This window comes from Anopheles bellator, chromosome 2 (genome assembly GCF_943735745.2).
Source record: "Anopheles bellator chromosome 2, idAnoBellAS_SP24_06.2, whole genome shotgun sequence".
NCBI classification, from domain to species: Eukaryota; Metazoa; Arthropoda; class Insecta; order Diptera; family Culicidae; genus Anopheles; species Anopheles bellator.
In genome coordinates, this window is record NC_071286.1 from 27,780,658 (window position 1) to 27,799,512 (window position 18,855).

Genomic DNA, 18,855 nt, shown 5'->3' on the forward strand with positions numbered 1-18,855 from the left:
GTCTTGCTATCGATCACTTTGGATGTCTTTACTCTCATGTCACTCGGCACAGACTGAATGAGGACCAGCCCGACCCGAAGGGGGTTTTATATACAGCCTTTTCTCACTTTCGCACTCCCGGCTCTCGTGCGGTCCTCTCTGGCTCGCAGAGCCCTGTGTTGCCGCTTCAATTATTCTGCCAACGGCACCAATTCTCTCTCTTGTTCGAGATTTTCCGACTCACCGCACGATTCACGTTTCGTTACTCGCGGCTCACTGCGATGAGTGGAAAAAGTGCGCCGAAGTGCGGAAACAGGATGCCGCGATTGTGCTCCAGTGTTCGAGGAAAAAAAGACGTCTAAGCCGTGCATCATCATCAAGCACAAAACCATCGCAATCGTTTCATTCAAAAAACCGACCGCGTTCTTTCGGCCGGCAACGGCTAGACCGGAGATGCTGGAGTGAAATGGACAATGTTTCCGTTTCGCTCAAATGAGCCGATGCTCAAATCTTTAGTATCCACCGACTACGACCTAGCCCTGATCTTAAATGTACCCATCGGACTTTAATGACTGTGTTGACATGCCCAACAAGAGAAAGCAGATACTGGCACAGTAAGAGTTGGCACGCGGTCGACAGTATTTGTACAACGATTTAACTCTTTTCCCACATTCGCCGGCATAGCTCTATTTTAATAAGTGTCGCTTCACTTTAGCAAATGATCGTTCGATGATCAATTGAATTGCAAAAAAAGTTACCAGCGAACCATTGTAAAGGTACTGAGACAGGTGCTAGCATATGGAGGAAAAGGAAAAACACTGGAAACGCTTCGATTCCTGTTTTGGGTTTGAATTTGTTGTGGTGGCCCAATGTGATGGTTGGTTTTATTGATTTCCATGTCAAAGTTTCTTTGTATAAATATTTCTTTTTCGTTCCGTTTCATGAGTATATACTGTTTTTTTGATTGAGTTTCACCATTGGCTATTACTTATTTGATAATTGTCAGTTTTCTGTGGTAGAAAAATATTTTTTTGTTTTTTATCTGGACAACTTGCTTACGTTAAATGGTTTTACGATACACTTCTGCCTGCATCATTTACATAGTTAACTAACTAACGAAGCTAGGGTGGTTCGTATGCTGCCGAACCATAGAGTTGTGTAGCAAAGAATCATTAGCAGAAATTCATTTTTCTGAGTTTTGGCAACAGTTCAAAGGCTGTGAATAACGTAAGGGTAAGTAGAAGGTATATAAACAAAAAACAATTCGATCACCAAGATTCTATCTGGATTTTACCGGTATTATTTTTGTGTGCACTGTTCGCAGGTTAATCGAATCGATCAATGCCTTACGTTACGGAAAAGCGAATACTTTAGACTTATTTCAGCCTTTTTAACGTATAGCAAGACAGTAAAAGAAGAACATTTCAACAGTCCACAGTGTGTCAGTTTAATGAATAGAAAAAAACCATTGGGAACATGATCTTTTGTCCGATTTAGAAATGGGCTTCGTTCTTTCCAATTTCAATAAGCGTTTTGTTAGTTACTTTATGAGTGTCGAACTGACAAAAGGCTCGAAACACAGGGTAGATAATGGGGCTCTGGGCTTTGTATCTGGAACATAATACATTTTTGTTGGCAGTTATCTTTTCCCGTTTGAAGAATTTTTCTTTTTTGTTATTCTAGCACGGATGGGGCATTTTAACATTTGACTTGTTTTTGCCACTCATAATAACATACCTAAAAGAACCACGTATCCTAAACCGATATCTCTAACTATGGCCAGATTTGAGATGATGATCCACATTTCAAGAGGCAACCGAAACATTTCCCTGGCGGATGATGAGCGGAATGGGACAGTAGATTTTCTTCAAATACATAGTCCCCTATCCATCATTTTGTGTTTTATTTCGTGCACAACGTTAAGTAAGTCTTTGATTTAAACTTTAATTTGAGCGTACCCGTTTTCTGTTACTTTTAGCTTCACGTTCAGCGAATTGAGCTGTTTTGTTTGTGGCTTTACATATTTTGGCTTTCATTAAATAAATACTGTCCATTCTTTGTTCTTACATTTCTGTTGTATGTCACAGCGGCAAAAGGAAACACAAAAAGAAGAAACTTCAATTGATGACTGGCAGTGCGTTATTGACTACGGTTAAATTTTTAGGTAAGCCATAATGTAAACGAAAACCTGTGCTTTGGTTCCATTTGTTGTTTGATTCAGTCTTTAATTGATAAATATGGAAACAATATGGAAACCCCGTAGTTTGGGTCTTTCATCGTAGAATTCGTTTGTGATAGTACCAAGCCAATTTTGTTAGCAGCATCATTCGGTTGTTTATCGAAAATATTGGATTTTTAAATTATTGTATGAAATAATTGTCGTCAGACCCGAGGATACTTTCTCTTCACATTGTTCTCCAGACTGTCACTCCGCTCCAACCATCCGCTCATCCAACACCAGCTAGAAATCCTTTCAATGAGTATTTTTAGATCGTTTGGTTGGTTTGTCGTACTTGGTAAGGAATATTTGTCTGTTCATAGAACCATTGCAAGCGCCAAGTACAATCCAATTTCATCGATTGCTCAATAGAAAACAATTTTTAATTCTTTATCATTCGTTCGTCTTCACAGAGACGCGGAAGCTCAAGAATGATCATTTGGTGCGTGTGTCTTTTCAGGTCACGATTTTGAACGATTCAACAAAGTAAATACGAAATACGGTGCATTCAAAGTAATGGCATGCGCTTGTCATTCATGTCAGTATAATCGTAATTAAGTATCAAACTAGAACTTTGGATAAAACATTCACAATCCAAAGGACAAACGAAAATATGCAAAATATGTCCAGTGTCCGCTAAATTTAACGTTTCTTAATTATTTTTTTTGTTTTTTTTTACAACATTTGCTTTTGCATTTGATTGTTTTCTGATATAAACGAAAATGCGGAAAAGAGAGCAAGTCAACATTGTAAGCCGCACTTATTTCACAAATCCAGTCTGTTTCATTTGATTGTTTCCAATATTAACGGTTTTTATGTTTCGTTTTCATGGTCTATATCACATTCGATTTGTTTGTTGGTTGTTCCTTTTGTTTCAGATACGTAATTCATTCTAGTATTTTTTAACAGCAATTTCAATCATGTCTCGGGGGATGAGAGAGTGAAAATAATGATAACAAAAGAAGAAGTTTTCAGTGGCCCTCACTTGCAATGTGAATACTTTGCACGACTTTTGTTTTCAACGGAACAATTCGTTAGAGTTGTGGAACATTAACCATACAAAAAAAAAGTTATTCATCGCTATTAGGTATATCTATAGTTGCCTTCAAAAGCAATTGTTTTACGTAGGGCCAACTAGAACTACGGGTGTTGCCTCAAAAAGCGAGGAATTTTTTTCATGTTTTGAATCACAGCTCTATCAATTATTGTTAAAATGGTTTTAGTTGTTCTGCTAAATCGTTGCTCCGGTGTCCGAAGCGCTGCATTGACTATTGTGTAATAATGGAATTTTAATTACTGTTCAATTACTTAATAATTTGGTTTTTCAGTTATTTCCGGCAGACACAACATTCTTATGAGTCACTGAACTTATTATTCTTATGTCACTGAACGGTTTATTCATTTTGAACTAAAGTGGTTCGTATACCCATTTGTCTTGGAAATAAACCTTGTCTTCGGCAGACGAGTTTTCCTCAGGGTGGCAAACTACTCATTATCAACGCAAGCTACGCAAATTATTAACGAACATAATTCTTGTATAAAGATCCTTATACCTACACACGTGTATTATAGATGTTTAAGGTGAATATTTCACGGTTCAGTGTCGAACTGTGCTTACCTCTATCACACTTATAATATTGGTTATAGAGTGTAGTGTTACGATATAGGGATTGAGATAGGCAATAGAACGTTGAATAAACTGCCATGTTACTATACTTTATATCTACTATAAGGGGTATTATTTCCTATTATTCAACTACTACCAATCGTTGCCGAACCATCGTACAATAAATGAATCGTAACGAGACTCGCCAATGTTCCCAATTTCAGATGGAATACTCCATACTATTGATCATAACAGTTTGCAATAGTTACGATCAGACGTAATGGCAAAAGCTTTCCAACATTCAGAATGTTGAATAACAGTATCAACTTGTTACCCCGAAAAAAGGTTTGCAATTTCAGAATACGACAACATGGCTCTTAGGGATTTTGAACGCCACATACATGGGAAAGAAAGTTGCGTACAAGTCAACATAAAAATTGTAGCAACGTTCACGAAAAATACGGAGAATTTGTTGAAATGGATAGGAAATCCTTTTCGCAAACCTTTGTACGACGTATTCGGAGCAAGACTGCAAATGACCTTCATACTACAAGATCCAATTCTTGTTTAGAATTCTAACCTTACACTATGTATGAAGTAGTGTGATCAATCTACATCTACCAGTACACAATAGTTCCTTAAACACCTACACAATGAGAATACGCGAAGCTAAATTACCAGTAGGAAACGGAAATAATAATCGAGTATAATGATTCAGTGTAATAAATTCGACAAAAAGAAAATTGGGTTGAATAGCTAAACTACACTTTCCAACCTTTGTGGGGGGTAAAGCAGTTTATGCCGGAGTGCTGCCGATCAACTGACAGTATCGTTAACGTTTTGTTCATAGTTTTTTAGTAATATCGTTCTCTGGTTTCGTTTTGCTTTTGTCCGTTTGATGGAGGGATCGTATCACAACTGATAGAGCCATTGTTACATCGATCGATGTTCGTTTTGTTTTTCTTCACGTAAAGATATGCAATCGTTGAATCTTTTCCGGGGTTCGTGTTTTACTTTGTGCAGTGCACAAACCGATCGAGTGTCGGAAGGCACAGACACTGCTAGCCTTTTATCGAAATGGAAATTTTGAACTCAATCAGTTGTACAGCCTGTTTTGGAGAAAGTTTTGGCAGCTAAATATGCACCATTATTCTGTACCCGACAATACGGTAAGTAGGCAACACTTATGAGCTGCCCAGTGACTGCCATTTTCAAATTATCGGTTCGTTCGATGCGTTTGTGGAAATATACGAAGTGCAGTACATACCTTCCTCGCTGTAGTTAAAAGAAAAGATTTTTTGCAAACGCTTCAATAAGCTTCGCATTGCTGGCATTATATCCAACCAGCTCCAGAATACCTCCAGTTTTCATCGAATTTTCGTTGAACTCCAGCGAAGGTTTATGGTAGCAAAGTGATACAGCAACGTATCTGTGGGGCAAAGAATAGTGGTTTTAGAGTGTTTGGAAACAATTTTCCAACACAATCACGCCTCAATGTTACCTGGTTAGATTAAGGTTCATAGCTTTACGGTACTCGAGCAGCGCTTCCGCTGGGGCTGAACGAAGAGGATTTATGCGAACCAAGGAATCTGTGATGGTGATGAATACATCCACCTCTTGCTTGTTAGTCTGGGCATTCTGAATCGGCATCGTGAGCTTGGCTTTCGTTTTTGGGAGCACCATGTCCTTGCAATGTTTCAGTGCCTGGGACCAGGTCATATCTTGGCGAAACTCAACCGGACGCAATGATTTCTCGTCCTCAGCAAACGCCACAACGGTCACGTTTTTCTCCCGCTTAAAGATGGAAAACGCCATCAAAGCACTAGCTTCGATGCACTCCACTATGCAACTGCGTAGAACATGCTCTGTAATAGAAATACCAACCACCGGTTTGCATTAGTAAACATCACGCCCCAAAAACACTACTCCATTGTGACTTACTCTTTAGATGAGCACGGCGAAGGTCGAGAGCGATATAGTATCGTGCACCAGTTTTTGGGTGATGTGAAAGTGAATAATCTGCGATCTCGTCTAACATGTTGAAAATGTCGAATGGCGGAATAATGTTCGTGTTTTTTTTTTCTCGCTGTTGTTTTTCCTTCAATTTGCTCTTGTATCGGCGAAGGTTGCTAAACAACTTCACTATGTCGTGTACCTCAATCGCATTAATCTTCTCCTTCTCAATAGCCTTACGACGATCGGACAGCGCATTTATATATGCTTTTGTGATGGAGCTATCGCTGGTTTTCAGCACCGAGAAGTCCATCATCGGCAAGGCTGCAGCTAGCAACTCGCGGTAGGTTAGATGGGGAAATAATGCCTCCCACACTTTGACCGAACGTCTAAACTGCTTGGGTATCAGCTCAAACGTGATCGCTCCATGCTTGTTGATGTATTCCACCGTTTCTACTGCGCTTGGTGCCCCACGTATTTCCCTTAGCGTACGGTAGCGGTTGAGCGCATCCATGATCGCCCCGTTCTCGTTCGCTTTCTCAGGGTCTTTCTTCTCTGCGGATCTAAGAGCTATGTAGCTCACTAGCTGACTGGTACGTTTCGTCGCGGCATCAATTACAGCTTGTTTTGCAGGGCAGGCCAGCTTCAGGTGCGTCTTTCGAATAACATCGGCATGAGACCATCCCTCGACACTATTGCTACTAGCAACGATCGCCGCTAGTTCCAGTGCCCCATACTTGTCATACCAACGCGTAATGGCACCACGCAGTCCATGACCGAAGCCCGCGTAGCCCGATTGCGTCGCAAGCCGCGTGTAGTATTCGAGAAATACAAAGAGCTCGTGCGAACCACTTAGTAATTCCGGTAGCTCCGCGTACACGCTGTGGCGTTCTTCTACGGTCGGCAATTCACGGCTACAGTACGCCAAAGCGAACAAACATTCGTCTAACCGCCTGACGGTCTGGACTCGGAGTATCTGAAATAAAGCGATCGGCAAGTGTGATCCGACGTTACCCCAATGACGATCGACGAGAGGCTTACCTTTTTGATCAAAGCGAGCACCGGCGGTACTGGGATCGTTGTCAGGGAACCACTGGTTTCATTGCGCGTTTGCTCTCCCTTTGGTGCTGGTTCGACATTTTTCAATTTTGGCACTTTCTTCGATCGCTTTGAAGCACCGTTCACGGCGGGAGTTAATGGCTGGGGTTTTACTGCCGGAGCAAGCACTTTCTTGCCCAACTCTATATCCAAGGGTTCTGTGACATCGAAGAAGAACGGTACATCGTTTCCGATGTAAAGATAGCGTTGCACGGTAGCCAACACGGAAGCCATCGAGAAACTGTTCAGCACTCGTGATAAGGCAAGGCTGGGAAGGCACCGTTTCCAGCACAAAAGTTCTGTTAATGCGATATAAATGAAAGCACACGAGGTTGAAAACACAATTCTGCCGTTCAACGCGGTTCGGTGTAAGGATGAAGTCAACACAAACTTAATTCTCGTTCGCGCTGTTCATTTCAGTTCATTCTGTTCATCGTGCTTGGTTTGGATGTCAAACTGACGGAGTGCTTTTTCCGTTCTGCTTAACCTAGAAAATCATTTCCAAGCAACGACACCACCTTGTTGAGCTTGATTAATATGGGAATAGAGAATCGGCGCTTCTAATTTAGCCAACTAAGCTCGCACAAAACATGGTTGCTGCATATGATATCAATAACCGTTTGTGGCAACAGCAAAACGAACAGCGAAAAGGGCGATCAACGGCATAAAAAATGATTGGCTTTTAATTTTTTAATACCCAGTCGTTCGTTTAATGAATAGGTTAAGTTGTTTTGAGTTAAAATATCTTGACATGGGTTAAACTTACCTGAATGATCAGAGCAACCACCGCTGCTGCAAGAGAGACGCACATAATTATTCTAAAGAAAGCAAACCATACTTTATTTCAGGTCATTTTCAATGACTCGCCTATTTCATGTACCGCTATTTTTCTCGTCATAATTTTAGGACAAATAAATCACGAAGATTCATTGGCGCTGTATTAGAGGGTCGCAAGGACAATGGAGTCCCGATGGATTCAACGCAATCTGATGGGAATGCAGGGGACACAAAAAGGGAACCTTATCACCAGAGGCAACAAAGATAATGCTACTAAACGCAGCAACCTTGTGCTAAAGTGCGTTTAACTAGTTATTTGTATTTCCGTCTTTGCAGTTATTTGCATGCCCAAGTTCCCATCGTGTGCCCGTCGCATCCTCCAGCTTAGCTTCCAACTTCATCTGTGGTTGTTTGCTGCACAGATACCCAAATTACAACGTACTGTCATCCTTCCGAGCACAACGCATGCGATCGATCAATCACATTTCTTATCCTTACCTCCGTATGAAATGCCGATTACGACTATTGAACTCGATCCGATTCATTTGCTGTATGATGTTAATGTGTGTTTCCTACTTAATTGTACTCTACCCTTAAACGCGTCTCAAGAATCGTTAATCAAGTTCAGGAAAATAATAGGACACAACCCTTTTGTGTCGTGCGAGACACAAAATTACCTTACAACAAACTAACTAAAAACCACGGTTCCTTCTAATGGTTTATAAAATGCTTTCTGATTCTGTGGGATGTGTTCTTTGTTAAAACAACGACATACAAAATAAGGTAAAACAAAATAACTACAGTTTGTCATCGAAGCCTTGGTTGGTCACGAGATTGTTAGGAACATTCTCCATTCGGAAGCTTGGTTAACTGTCGTATCAATACGCGAATTAAATTTTACGCCAATTATATCACCATGGACCATACGAAGGACAAATATGTTCAACGATCGCTCTTTTGCATGTTCGGCGCAATTGGTTAGTACCGCTGATTAGACTTCACTGTAAAAAAAGGCGCACGGAAGGGTTGTGCTCTATCTGTTGTCGGCCCAACTTTTGTTGTTAGATGAGAATCTAATAGAAAGGAATATATAGTATGTGTATATATAGTGTACATATACATGCTATTGTAGTGTATTGTATCGGGATGAAACAACTTCTAAGACCATCGCAAATAAATAGTGCACAGAGCATCAGGCTGCCTTTACCACTGTTCTTTGTAACCCTACATTTGGCCACCTAGAATTGAGAACCGCTGCTACCACGAGATGCCAGTACCACTTTGTATTCGAACCGCCGTGGTTTAGCTCGTTTATGCAATGAGAAAGTCTACCTAAGTGCGCTATAGTGTGTGTCCTACGTAATCCGGTATATTAACGACGCAAACCAGATAGTTTATGGCGTAATACCAACTCAAACAGAGTCTGAAGAACTGTACGCGCAAGCACGGAACGTTTGCGCTTCGTTGCGCACCCACCTAGAAGGAGAACCATACCACTTTCCTTACCACAATAAAAGGTTGAATGACATCACGAATCACGGAGTCCATCTGGTTAAAACAACTTCCAGTACTGCGACGAAAGTTCTCCTCCGCAGGACCCGAACATGCCCGCCGGACGGTCAATACTCAAGGCGTACTGCTTAGTTTTTCTTGCTATTTCTTTATCAAAAATCTACAATTGCCCAAGTTGTAACATAAATTAATAGTGAAAAGTGCGAAATGTAGGCATCAACAACACTTACATCATTCTCGTTGATCTCCAGCACCGACGATAGGTCCCACTCGACGCTCGGAAAAGGGTTCGAGATAAAGCGAGCTGCTACGGCCACTGAAGGTAGTACATGGTTCTGCAAGGCGGCCACCTCCCACAGCGAACTTTCCAGGGCTTTCGACTTCATCGGGTCACGCTCTTCCGTCACGAACGGATCACTGGAAGCCTCCCCTCCGGTGGGATGGAAAATCAAACGCTTCAGGGCCGGATGGCGCATGATGAGGTTTCCTATAAAGCGCATGATGATCACCACGTCCTGCGGTGGCGCGATGAGAGCCAGACGCGCTAGCCGCTTGACGAATGCGGCCACCAAACCTTCGGGCAGATGACTAGAGCTGAGAAAGATGTCTGCCAGATAGAAGAGGCGCGCTTTGAACTTTGTGTGGAAAATTTCCGGTTCAAACATCGAGTAGAGCTTCTCGTAGATGTTCGGGTAGGTGAGATTGTACTGCTGAATCAGCACGAAAATGCCCTGGAGTGCCAGCATACTAATCGCGCCTCCCACGTCCAGGGAATCCATGAGAAAGTCAGTCAGCAGTACCGGCTTGTCGAGATGCGGTAGCACCTTCTCCAGCAGTACCAGCAGTAACTGCTGGTGGGCCGCTTCGCCGTGCGGCCAGTTTATCACGAAACTCCAAGTCTTGTTTATCTGACGGCGCACGAGCACGTAATCAAACGATCCATTTAGTGGGACGCATAGCACGTTGTTCGCTTCCTTCAGTGCATCCTTGCCGAACGAGACCGCACCGATCAGGAAGAGAAGATTCTGCATGAACACATCGTTCGGCACACAATCTCGGGGCACTAGGGAAGGCATTAACTTCCAGCAGAAGTAAATCACATCCAGATAGTAGGAATACTCCTGGAACCGGTTGAACAGGTGCGTGTTTAGTCGCTCGACCGAGAGCATAGTGATTAGGATTTGCTTTAGTCGGCCGACCGGGAACTGCAGCTCGCCGGAACTCGTCACTTCCGGAGCATTGTGCGCTTCGGCGATGAGAAGCTTCATTGCCGTCGTTAGCGCTTGGCATGCTTCTGCTTGCTTATCGTGGTTTAAACCTGCGACGATCAAACCGAAAGTTTCCCGATACTGCGCCAACAACCACTGTTTATGGTTCGCTTGCGACGAGCTAGCGTTCTCTGTAAAAACGGATGACATCACTCGGAAACAGTTCGCACGCAACAGATTGCACATCACTGTGGAAGGTGTGACCGCTTATGTCGCTTACCTAAAGGCACTCCTGCAGGACGTTCAGCAGCGGTGGCCGTCGGGCGCATGTCGTTCCGGCGAAGCAGCTCCGTGAACAAATGCTCCATCGTCAGAAGGCATGGCGTTAGCGGAGCGTTGCGTGCAATGCATTCCTGGGGCGGACCAGAGAAAAACAATAAGAGGTAGTCATGAATACGTAACTGAAAAGAATTTCTCGTGTCTCATCATTGGTAGCAAAACAGGCACGATACGAAACGGCTAACATGCACAATGAGATGATCTTCTGGCCGTTCCCCGTTCGCTCAGAACCGGTTCCAATCACTCGTTCCGAGTCCTACCTTTTGGAATGCTATCAGCTCCAGCAGGGCAGTAGTTGAACGCGTGCATTGCAAGAACTCGGCCGCCTTCTGCTTCAACAGCTTCGAGCCAGCTTTGCCAGAAGAAAATTGCGTCGAATTGTGGCTAGCGATCGTCAGCGACATCTTCGTTTTCCTGGCACGGCACGCACTACTGTGAGGAAAAAACACATGAACAACTTTGTCTCGCAATGACTCTAGCGTTGGACGCGTTTACACTGCGGGGTTCAGTTCCTCCGGGCGCACACGACTGATACCAAACACCCCATTCGCATTGTTGCAACTCCTGAGGACTGCTTTGTAAACAGTACTTGACAACATAAAATGAACTCATGTAGCCGGAGTTTTCGGACCAGATTCATTCGACAGTGTTTCTACAAACTTCAATGCATTAAATTATGCCGTACTTTATGTACTTTTATTTCCTTTTTCCACCCAAACGAGGTTTAGCTATGCCGTAGTGTTTCATGATGGAACCAGGATTTCGCTCTCGGTCACGCTTCCTCTGCTGGTGCTTCTGGAACGACTGAATAGCCCCAAACGCAGTGTGACCCGCGCGCCTTTTTTCCGCCACATCGTCATCTTTCTTCTTAGCTGCTTTCCGTTCCTCGAGAATCTCACGATAATTGCGGCCTTTATTTTTCGGCGGCTTGGCCCCGAGCTTTATTGCCAGTGCAATACTCGCTTGATGCTTCTCTTTTGTGTCGAAGCCACTAATGCCGAAGTTTATAATGTCCTTGCGTGCCTTTGATAAATCGAATACAGTTGGATCGGCTTTCCGTTTAGGCTTTCTTCGTGGGGCATCCGAGAAAATGTCATCAATATCGTCCTCAGTATCGTCACCTCCAGAGCCTTTCCCATCACCAATCGGGGTACGTTCGGGCGGCCGCGACGTCTTTTTCCGTTGCAGTGCAGCCTTTTTGGGTTCAAATACAGTTACACCGAAAGATGATTCCGCTTTTTCTTTCAACACCACCGAAGCCTTGGTGCGAATAGGAACGAAAGCTGAAGTTGCAGCGTCCATTCGTGGGCTAAACGATAGTTTACTTTTTTATTCACGAAAAAACAACAAACTAAGCAGCGGAAACACATTCAAGCGGTTTGTTGTGATCCGGATTTTTCGACGTTTCAGTCGAACCGTTGACAGCAACCAAGGTCGCTAAAGACGAAGATAGCTTTCGCGAGCCGTCGTTATGTTGACGGCAAGAAAATTAATGTCCGCTAATGTTCATCATTTAAAAAGGATACACAAATGAAAACCCCAACCTGTATATCTATTTCGTTTTTCACTAAACTATTCTGTACTTCTGATAACACTTGCTGTTTGGTTGTGCCTATAGGATCTCAGATATACAAACATAAGAAGAAACATTGTGAGAACCGAATCCAGCGTTTCATCGCACATTCAAGTTCCTTTTATAACATTTTCCGTCCCTTTATCCAGCTCCTCCGATAAACCTCAGGGTACCTCCGATAAAATGACCCGGGGTTGACGCCTTTTGTTTATAGAATCAATTTTAATCCTAATATGACTACCTGTTTTGCTTTACTGACTTAAGCCAAAATCCTTTCCGTGTTAATATTCGAGCCTGTTATATGATTCATTACGATAGAGTACAAATACGTGACCTATTTTCGGGCGGAGGGTTGACTTCCACCGAAACTATCATACGTTAGGGGTATCTATGCGTTGTGGGAGTGGAACGGCAAAGGAAGATATTACCAAAAGTACGCCGCGCGTTCTAAAGCGTTATAGTTTGGGCAAACTTCCCTTGGCAGTTCAGGCTCCAGTCCAGGCATTCAGGAACGGTTTGCCCGGTTAATCTTTTTGCTTTTGTTGTGACTTACACTCTACACGTAAAATAAACCGTAGATATCAGTATCACATGATAGTATCGTTTTACAAAATTACTGCCTAATCCAGTGTCACACCCCAATGTTCTCTCAATCTAATGCTTGCGGTCACTGCGTGGTATTTGCCAAACGTAGCATTGCTGTGCAAAATACGTATCAGGGTGTTAAAGAAGGGATTTTTTAGGCTAATGTATGTCCGAAGATAACGAACCGAAAAGCTAATCCTTACATACATATATTATGATCGATAATTTGCTGAAGCAAAAAATGCATCCAATGGAAACTAATCAAACTGGCCGATACGGAGATGGAATAGCGAATAATTGTACAGTCTTTTGAATTTTGATTTTTCATTTTTTGTGCCAGTAGCAACGCGTGTAGTTGCACAATGTAAGAAAGCACGGTTTAGTTGCTTTTTCGACCCAGTTGCGGGAACTGTTCTCATGTAACTACGTAAAGATCATGCATAAATTCTTGTTTGTTATCATTCTCTGTTCTTGGTAAACAGAATTCCGCAACCGGCGTCGGAACGGGAAACGAGACCTTCAGAATCAGTTTTTTGTTGGAAACGAGACACAATCTTTTCATTGGAAACACAACATGTAAATTTGTGTTTCATTTACCCAATCGGGAAGTTCTACTTTATATTCGTTTCTGAAAATATCAGCAATTTGTGGTATCATTCCTCAGCATTATCAGCAACAACGTTTCGATTATCTAGCTTCCCAGTATCTTTTGGCCTAAATTGCTCATGGAACGTGCTCTACGCCAATTGACTTGATGATTTCTTTTTGTGTTTCTCAATTCTTCAACTCGTCAGTATTCGGCGAGCTTCGTGAGCAAAGGAAATGTACAGACCGATCAACACCTACCTTTTCTTTTTCGGCGTTCTTTAGGTCATCGATCCGTAACGCAACGAAGAATCGCCGCCTGGCCCTCCTCCAGGCGACACATCGTCCACGTCGTGCGCACTGGACCGGCGGAAGTTGAAGCGTGGTACTCTGACCGAGTCCCGCAAACTGTCTACCAGCCGTTGGTGGAACGTTTTGTACTCCATGTCGTCGTCCAGCGAACTCGTGTCACCAAAGTTGAAGTCTGCCACCTCCACGATAAACCGATCACGGTTCTGAATGTAGTACGCCACACCAAATACTACCAGCGTAACGGCGAGCAGACAGAACCCGATCGGTACAATTATCACCGAGAGCTGCGACTTCGGCTGATCTGTGGCGGAGATAAACAGTTAAGTGAACGTGCACACGGGAACAGCAGTCGCTCGTCTTACTCTCGTAGAACTGGATGCCGACTTGGGTTATGTAGTTGGAAATGCGATTACGCACAAAAAACACGATCGAACCGAGCTTTTTGTCAAAGAAAAACCGATGAAGTTGATAGCGACAAATGCCATCTCTCGCCGGTTCCCATCCGTGATCACAGGTTTCGTTGCCTGTCATATTGTGGGGGCCTGTGTTGTGAAAACCAATTAATTATTGTTACATCCGGTTCATTCTTTTTCGTTTCGGTGCTCACTTGGCATGAAGTTGACACAAAACTCAAACGGTGGTGAACCACTGCACTGAAACACAAGGTCAACCGGTTGGCCCTGCTTAACCCACTGCTGTCCCGAGACGTTGAAACGAGCGATCGGAGCTGGAATAAACATTGTTTGTGATAAACGGTAACGGAGAACAGTCTAGAAGACGTTCATAAAATCTGCACACTTACTCTGTACGACGATCGTTCGCTGAAAGTGGCCGTACACTTTGGCCGGATCCGGCGGGACCATCGAACTGTTGCCACAAACGAACGGCTGTTTTGCATCATCCAGGAAGAACTTTGTGTTGGATTTCTTTTCTAGCCTTGCTAGTTGCATACTGTCCACCGATGGCTCGTTTGAGGGCGATTCCTTGGAGCCATCTGGCCGCACAATGTCTACGCAAAAGCAAGGCACAAAGAGGACATGCTTTGAGAGCTGCTTTTTCGAAAACTAAAGGAAATACTTACTTTTACTGTCTATCATACTAAGCAACGCTGGGCTTATGCCTTTCAGTGACAATACGTCACCCGCGCTCGAGTCCAGCCTGAGCGAAGGATTCGCATCCCGCCTACTGCGCTGCCAGCCGGTCGGAAGTGGATGACCGGAACTGCCAGAAGTTGGTTCCGTTGACGATAATTCTTTGGGTTTTGGAGTCGATGTGGTTGTTGATGTGGAACTCGTGGTCGTAGTGGCGGGGGTTGTTGATGTTGTAGTTGTGGGTGGTGTTGTCGATGTTGTTGTTGTCGTTGTCGTTGTTGTGGCTGGTGTGGTGGTGGTGGTGGTAGTGGTGGTGGTTGTGGTTGTGGTAGTGGTTGTGGTTGTTGGGTCGGGAAGCTAAAATCGGTATCGGAAACAATTCGAACGATCAAAGAAGGTTCGATCAAGCAGCAGCTGATGGGAGTTACCTTCTCAAAGGATGCTACCACCAAAGCCTCGATGGTGTATGTTTCGTTCTCCTTCGTGTAGTTGCCCAATGTGGAAAGTTCGCTCGATGTACCGATGTACTGGCAATTGATGAACCAAAACGTTCGCACGTATGCGGCCTCCTCGAGCGCTACACGGTCCCGTTCCGAAACGCTAACGCTCTGGTTGAGCGGCAAGGTGCTCGCTATGTACGTGCTATCAACGAGTGTGTCGTTCTGTGACAACTGCAGCTCCCCGCTAAGTATGCCTACGGTAAAAGTGGACAAGCTAACAAAATACTGCCGAAATTGATGTACACTGCGTGCACTTACTGGTCAGGTTAAACTTTACAGATGCCTTGGCACAATCTAACGGAACAAACACCCATAGCTTCTTCACCGTTATGGTAGCTTCGTACGTACCGGACGGGACCGAATGAGGGAACGAAATGGTCCAATTAAAACGGGGAACCTGCGAGCTGATATCCTGCCGAGAGCGATAAAAAGGACCGATTTATTTACAATGATGTTCTCGCCCAACATCACTACTTACATCTATCCGGTGCTGCAGTGGTGTGTTGTCGCGCCAATAGACAATGTAATCGTCTTTGACCAACGCTCCGTCCGTGTACAGAACGGCGTCGATATTTACCGTCGTATTTGGGCCATAGACTACCGACGTTTTTATATCCACTCGGTACTGGGTGGCATTCGCTATCAAAACGCGTCGCGACGCAAATAAAACGAAAATGTTTACTAAGATAATGAAGCATAGTGTGCTCCGATTGGCAGCGCTGATTAATTGTGCGGCGGCGAAGGCTACTGCCGAAACATAACACGACATAACGGAGCGTAGATGACATACCTGGTTGCAGTAGAATGGCGAGAATGGACGTAACAATGCTCCAAACTAATGCCTGGCCAGTTCTACCACGCCCGCGGATCTTGCACACGGACCACATATCTCCGGTTTTGCCGATTCACCTTGTTGCGCGCAGCACTGTGCGATGCCGCCTCTGTCGGTGTCGGAGTCGTAGGATGGTGTCGCACTCGGCCAAAGTGCAAACCCAGCAACCGTTGGTTGCCTCCGACCGATTCAGCTGTTTCTTGACGCCTACTGCGACACTTCCGACAGGAGTCAGGTTCCAGCGCAACCGCCTAGCTTCTAGCTCTGCGATAACACAGAAACCGTCACCGAAACTTTTCTTAGCTACTGCTGCCGCTGTCGCCTGTTCGCAGAATTCAGTCTGCAATCCGGTTCTCCGGTACACAATGCAAATGACCACTTTTTTTCACGATCCGGTTTTTACAGTTACGAATCCTTTCTTTCCTCCAAACTACTCGCAATTCGGCGGCACGATTTGAGACGAAAATTCGAGAGTTTTGCGAACTTAGTCACTCTCCAGGGCCCGGAGTACGCATCGCACTGACAGCATCGGTTGTTGTTTTTGTGTGCAGCCAGCCTCTGCCAGCATCGGTTTGACAGCTCGGCTTGGACAGCATACTGGGACATTTGAATTGAACCCTCCTCTCCGTGGACCCTCCCAAGGAATCGGTTCCGAAGATGGTACGCGTGATAATATATTCAGAAAACCATACCTTATACACATGAACAACGTACCCGTTTCCTTTCCTGCCCCGCTCGTAGTCGTTGGGTTGTTGCATCGTTTCATTTGCACAACTGCCGAGCGCGAAGTAAGCACGAAAGCAAACACCCACCTCCATATGTCTTGTATATATCTATGTATATATACTTTTTATTCATTAGAAAATAGATTGTTTTGTTTGCAGTTGGTTACACAATTATGATCAATCATTTTTTCACCGTTTACTTTAGTATTCCGCGCTATCGGTCCGCTTCACCTTTCTCCTAGAGCGGCGGCGCCCACGAAAACTTCCTTCTTTTATTTACGCGCCTAGTATATTGCGTTAGTGGTTTTTGTTTTAATTTTTCTCCATCCGGTCCATCAGAGATAGATAGAGAAAGAAGGAAAGAGTGAGAGAGAGACATACAGAAGGCAGAGATGGAGAGTGAAGGGTGAAACGAGTTTCCATCGTCCACAACCCATGATGGTGCTGTACCGGATGTTTCAGGGTCCAGCTTACTATTTTATAGATTTCTTCTATGATGGCCTTCTGTTTAGACCCACATTGGCTTCCCCGTTAACGGACAGTGGTTTTTCTAGATATAGAGTACATCACATGAGAGCCCTGCTCGGGAAGCTCAAGAAGGGAAGTATAGGCAGCAGTTCGGCGTTGGGTCGGGACAATGGTTCGGTTCTGAACGATTCGCTACATTTTACTAGTTAGTCGATGAGGATAACACACACACACATGCACTACACTTTCACGGTCCGAAACACGGTACGAATCGGGATGTTCGTGCTGAACGGGTAAAGGCAGTGGATACCAGTGGACCGGAGGAAACGGGGGAGGCTTCCTCCAGCTACTTCCAATTCCTGTCGAAAAGCATTCTGATGACCATTGAGACACATACGATTTACCATTCGTTTAACAATATAAATTCTTTTAATCGTCTGTCACACGTAAAATGCCTATTTAGTACATGTTTATGCCGCCGGGGGTATAGTAGGAGGTGTCCGAAGTTTTGGCCGAAAACGGCTCTAAAAGTGCAGAGAAACGAAACGGGAAAAGGATGCGAACACTTCGACAGACCACGAGGAGCTTCAGCCGGACACGTGAGTCCAGAGGTCTGTGGGTCTCAAGGAATGTGGATTAATTTTGTGACAATTGGCCATTGTTATAAGCCCTCCCGCGCGGGAGAGTACACTGCATTTGCGTGACAACTACAACAAGATAACACACGCATGACACGACCACACACCACAACAAAGAGGAAAATTATTTGCGTGCATCGTCCGGCGGCGTCACGCCGCGTCGATGACGACACGTTCAGAGCCTATCGTTTCATTACTATGCTATGCTATATTAGAGTATGTATATATTGATTTCTGTTTACCGTGTGTATAGTTAATTGCCTTTTTGACACCGTTTGATGCAGTTGCATCGAGAACCGTTGCACCCAGTTGGTGCCAGAAGAGCTGCAGGATGAACGATCCTGTTGTTTTGAAAAGTTACACTCAACCGGTGCAAGGGTCGTAGAAAACATTTACACCAGTGCATCCGGCCGCCTGCCCCGGTTCATTCATTTAAATTATCGACAGTTGCAGTTGTCTTATACCGTACACTTCCTTTGGCGCCCGGATCCTCCACCACCAGCAGTGGAATCCAGACCAACCGACCGACAGCCCCGTTCGCGTGGGCAGCTGCGGCGTATCCGAGAGACGGGAGACTGCCCCAGGGTTTAACCACTTAGGTTTATGCGCAAGAATAATTGTTTCCTGACAATAGTTTACCTACTGTTAAAAGATATTTCTGACTACGTGATATATCCATCTCTTCGATCTCATTGCGTTTGTTGCTAATCAATTCAGCTGCACACTATCAGGCCCCGGGAGCGGGCGACACTCCGCGCCTTTCGCTGCTACGAAATTAAATCTTACGGGTGAACAGTTGCTCAAACTAAAGTACTCTTAACGGTAGAGGAGCGTTGTGCTGCAGCGGTTTTTACAC

The 18,855-nt window shown here is 44.3% G+C and overlaps 4 protein-coding genes across 6 annotated transcripts; all 4 read right to left on the reverse strand.

Moving 5' to 3' along the window:
- Positions 1 to 947: 947 nt before the first annotated feature.
- LOC131208510 (RNA-binding protein Ro60) lies at positions 948 to 7,088 on the reverse strand. The gene is made up of 4 exons (XM_058201284.1): positions 6,798 to 7,088; positions 5,745 to 6,732; positions 5,305 to 5,668; positions 948 to 5,232 (listed from the first exon to the last, which is right to left on the reverse strand). Exons 1-4 carry the CDS (start codon positions 7,086 to 7,088, stop codon positions 5,085 to 5,087), a joined length of 1,791 nt encoding a protein of 596 aa, XP_058057267.1. The 3' UTR covers positions 948 to 5,084.
- Positions 7,089 to 7,707: 619 nt separating this feature from the next.
- Positions 7,708 to 11,106, reverse strand: LOC131208730 (nucleolar complex protein 4 homolog). Of its 2 annotated transcripts, XM_058201565.1 has the most exons (5): positions 10,951 to 11,106; positions 10,632 to 10,764; positions 9,374 to 10,542; positions 9,138 to 9,303; positions 7,708 to 8,704 (listed from the first exon to the last, which is right to left on the reverse strand). In XM_058201565.1, exons 1-4 carry the CDS (start codon positions 11,092 to 11,094, stop codon positions 9,184 to 9,186), a joined length of 1,566 nt encoding a protein of 521 aa, XP_058057548.1. In that variant the 5' UTR covers positions 11,095 to 11,106; the 3' UTR covers positions 7,708 to 8,704; positions 9,138 to 9,183. The 2 variants fall into 2 exon arrangements, with proteins under 2 accessions (XP_058057548.1, XP_058057547.1); XM_058201564.1 differs by having other exon boundaries at positions 7,708 to 9,303.
- A 280-nt stretch (positions 11,107 to 11,386) lies between these two features.
- LOC131212750 (uncharacterized protein C1orf131) lies at positions 11,387 to 12,004 on the reverse strand. Its single transcript, XM_058206747.1, has one exon. The coding sequence runs from the start codon at positions 11,990 to 11,992 to the stop codon at positions 11,387 to 11,389; it is 606 nt and encodes a 201-aa protein (XP_058062730.1). The 5' UTR covers positions 11,993 to 12,004.
- A 1,710-nt stretch (positions 12,005 to 13,714) lies between these two features.
- Positions 13,715 to 16,599, reverse strand: LOC131212749 (uncharacterized). Of its 2 annotated transcripts, none has more exons than XM_058206746.1 (9): positions 16,127 to 16,599; positions 15,815 to 15,975; positions 15,595 to 15,748; positions 15,265 to 15,530; positions 14,827 to 15,193; positions 14,548 to 14,754; positions 14,360 to 14,472; positions 14,108 to 14,294; positions 13,715 to 14,046 (listed from the first exon to the last, which is right to left on the reverse strand). In XM_058206746.1, the coding sequence occupies exons 1-9, from the start codon at positions 16,221 to 16,223 to the stop codon at positions 13,715 to 13,717; spliced, it is 1,884 nt and encodes a 627-aa protein (XP_058062729.1). In that variant the 5' UTR covers positions 16,224 to 16,599. The 2 variants fall into 2 exon arrangements, with proteins under 2 accessions (XP_058062729.1, XP_058062728.1); XM_058206745.1 differs by having other exon boundaries at positions 14,108 to 14,287; positions 14,353 to 14,472.
- Between the last annotated feature and the right edge of the window lie 2,256 nt (positions 16,600 to 18,855).

Bases quoted from the DNA above. Each gene is read 5' to 3' on its own strand.
- LOC131208510 (XM_058201284.1), bottom strand. From the start codon at position 7,088: ATGGCTTCCGTGTTGGCTACCGTGCAACGCTATCTTTACATCGGAAAC. The intron at 6,733-6,797 runs GTAAGCCTCTCG...GCTTTATTTCAG, and splicing joins TGCTCGCTTTGATCAAAAAG to ATACTCCGAGTCCAGACCGT. The intron at 5,669-5,744 runs GTAAGTCACAAT...TTTCTATTACAG, and splicing joins TCGCCGTGCTCATCTAAAGA to AGCATGTTCTACGCAGTTGC.
- LOC131208730 (XM_058201565.1), bottom strand. From the start codon at position 11,094: ATGTCGCTGACGATCGCTAGCCACAATTCGACGCAATTTTCTTCTGGC. The intron at 10,765-10,950 runs GTAGGACTCGGA...GGTCCGCCCCAG, and splicing joins AGCTGATAGCATTCCAAAAG to GAATGCATTGCACGCAACGC. The intron at 10,543-10,631 runs GTAAGCGACATA...CCGTTTTTACAG, and splicing joins TCCTGCAGGAGTGCCTTTAG to AGAACGCTAGCTCGTCGCAA.
- LOC131212750 (XM_058206747.1), bottom strand. From the start codon at position 11,992: ATGGACGCTGCAACTTCAGCTTTCGTTCCTATTCGCACCAAGGCTTCG.
- LOC131212749 (XM_058206746.1), bottom strand. From the start codon at position 16,223: ATGTGGTCCGTGTGCAAGATCCGCGGGCGTGGTAGAACTGGCCAGGCA. The intron at 14,755-14,826 runs GTAAGTATTTCC...GCTTTTGCGTAG, and splicing joins TAGTATGATAGACAGTAAAA to ACATTGTGCGGCCAGATGGC. The intron at 14,295-14,359 runs ATGCCAAGTGAG...ATTGGTTTTCAC, and splicing joins TTGAGTTTTGTGTCAACTTC to AACACAGGCCCCCACAATAT.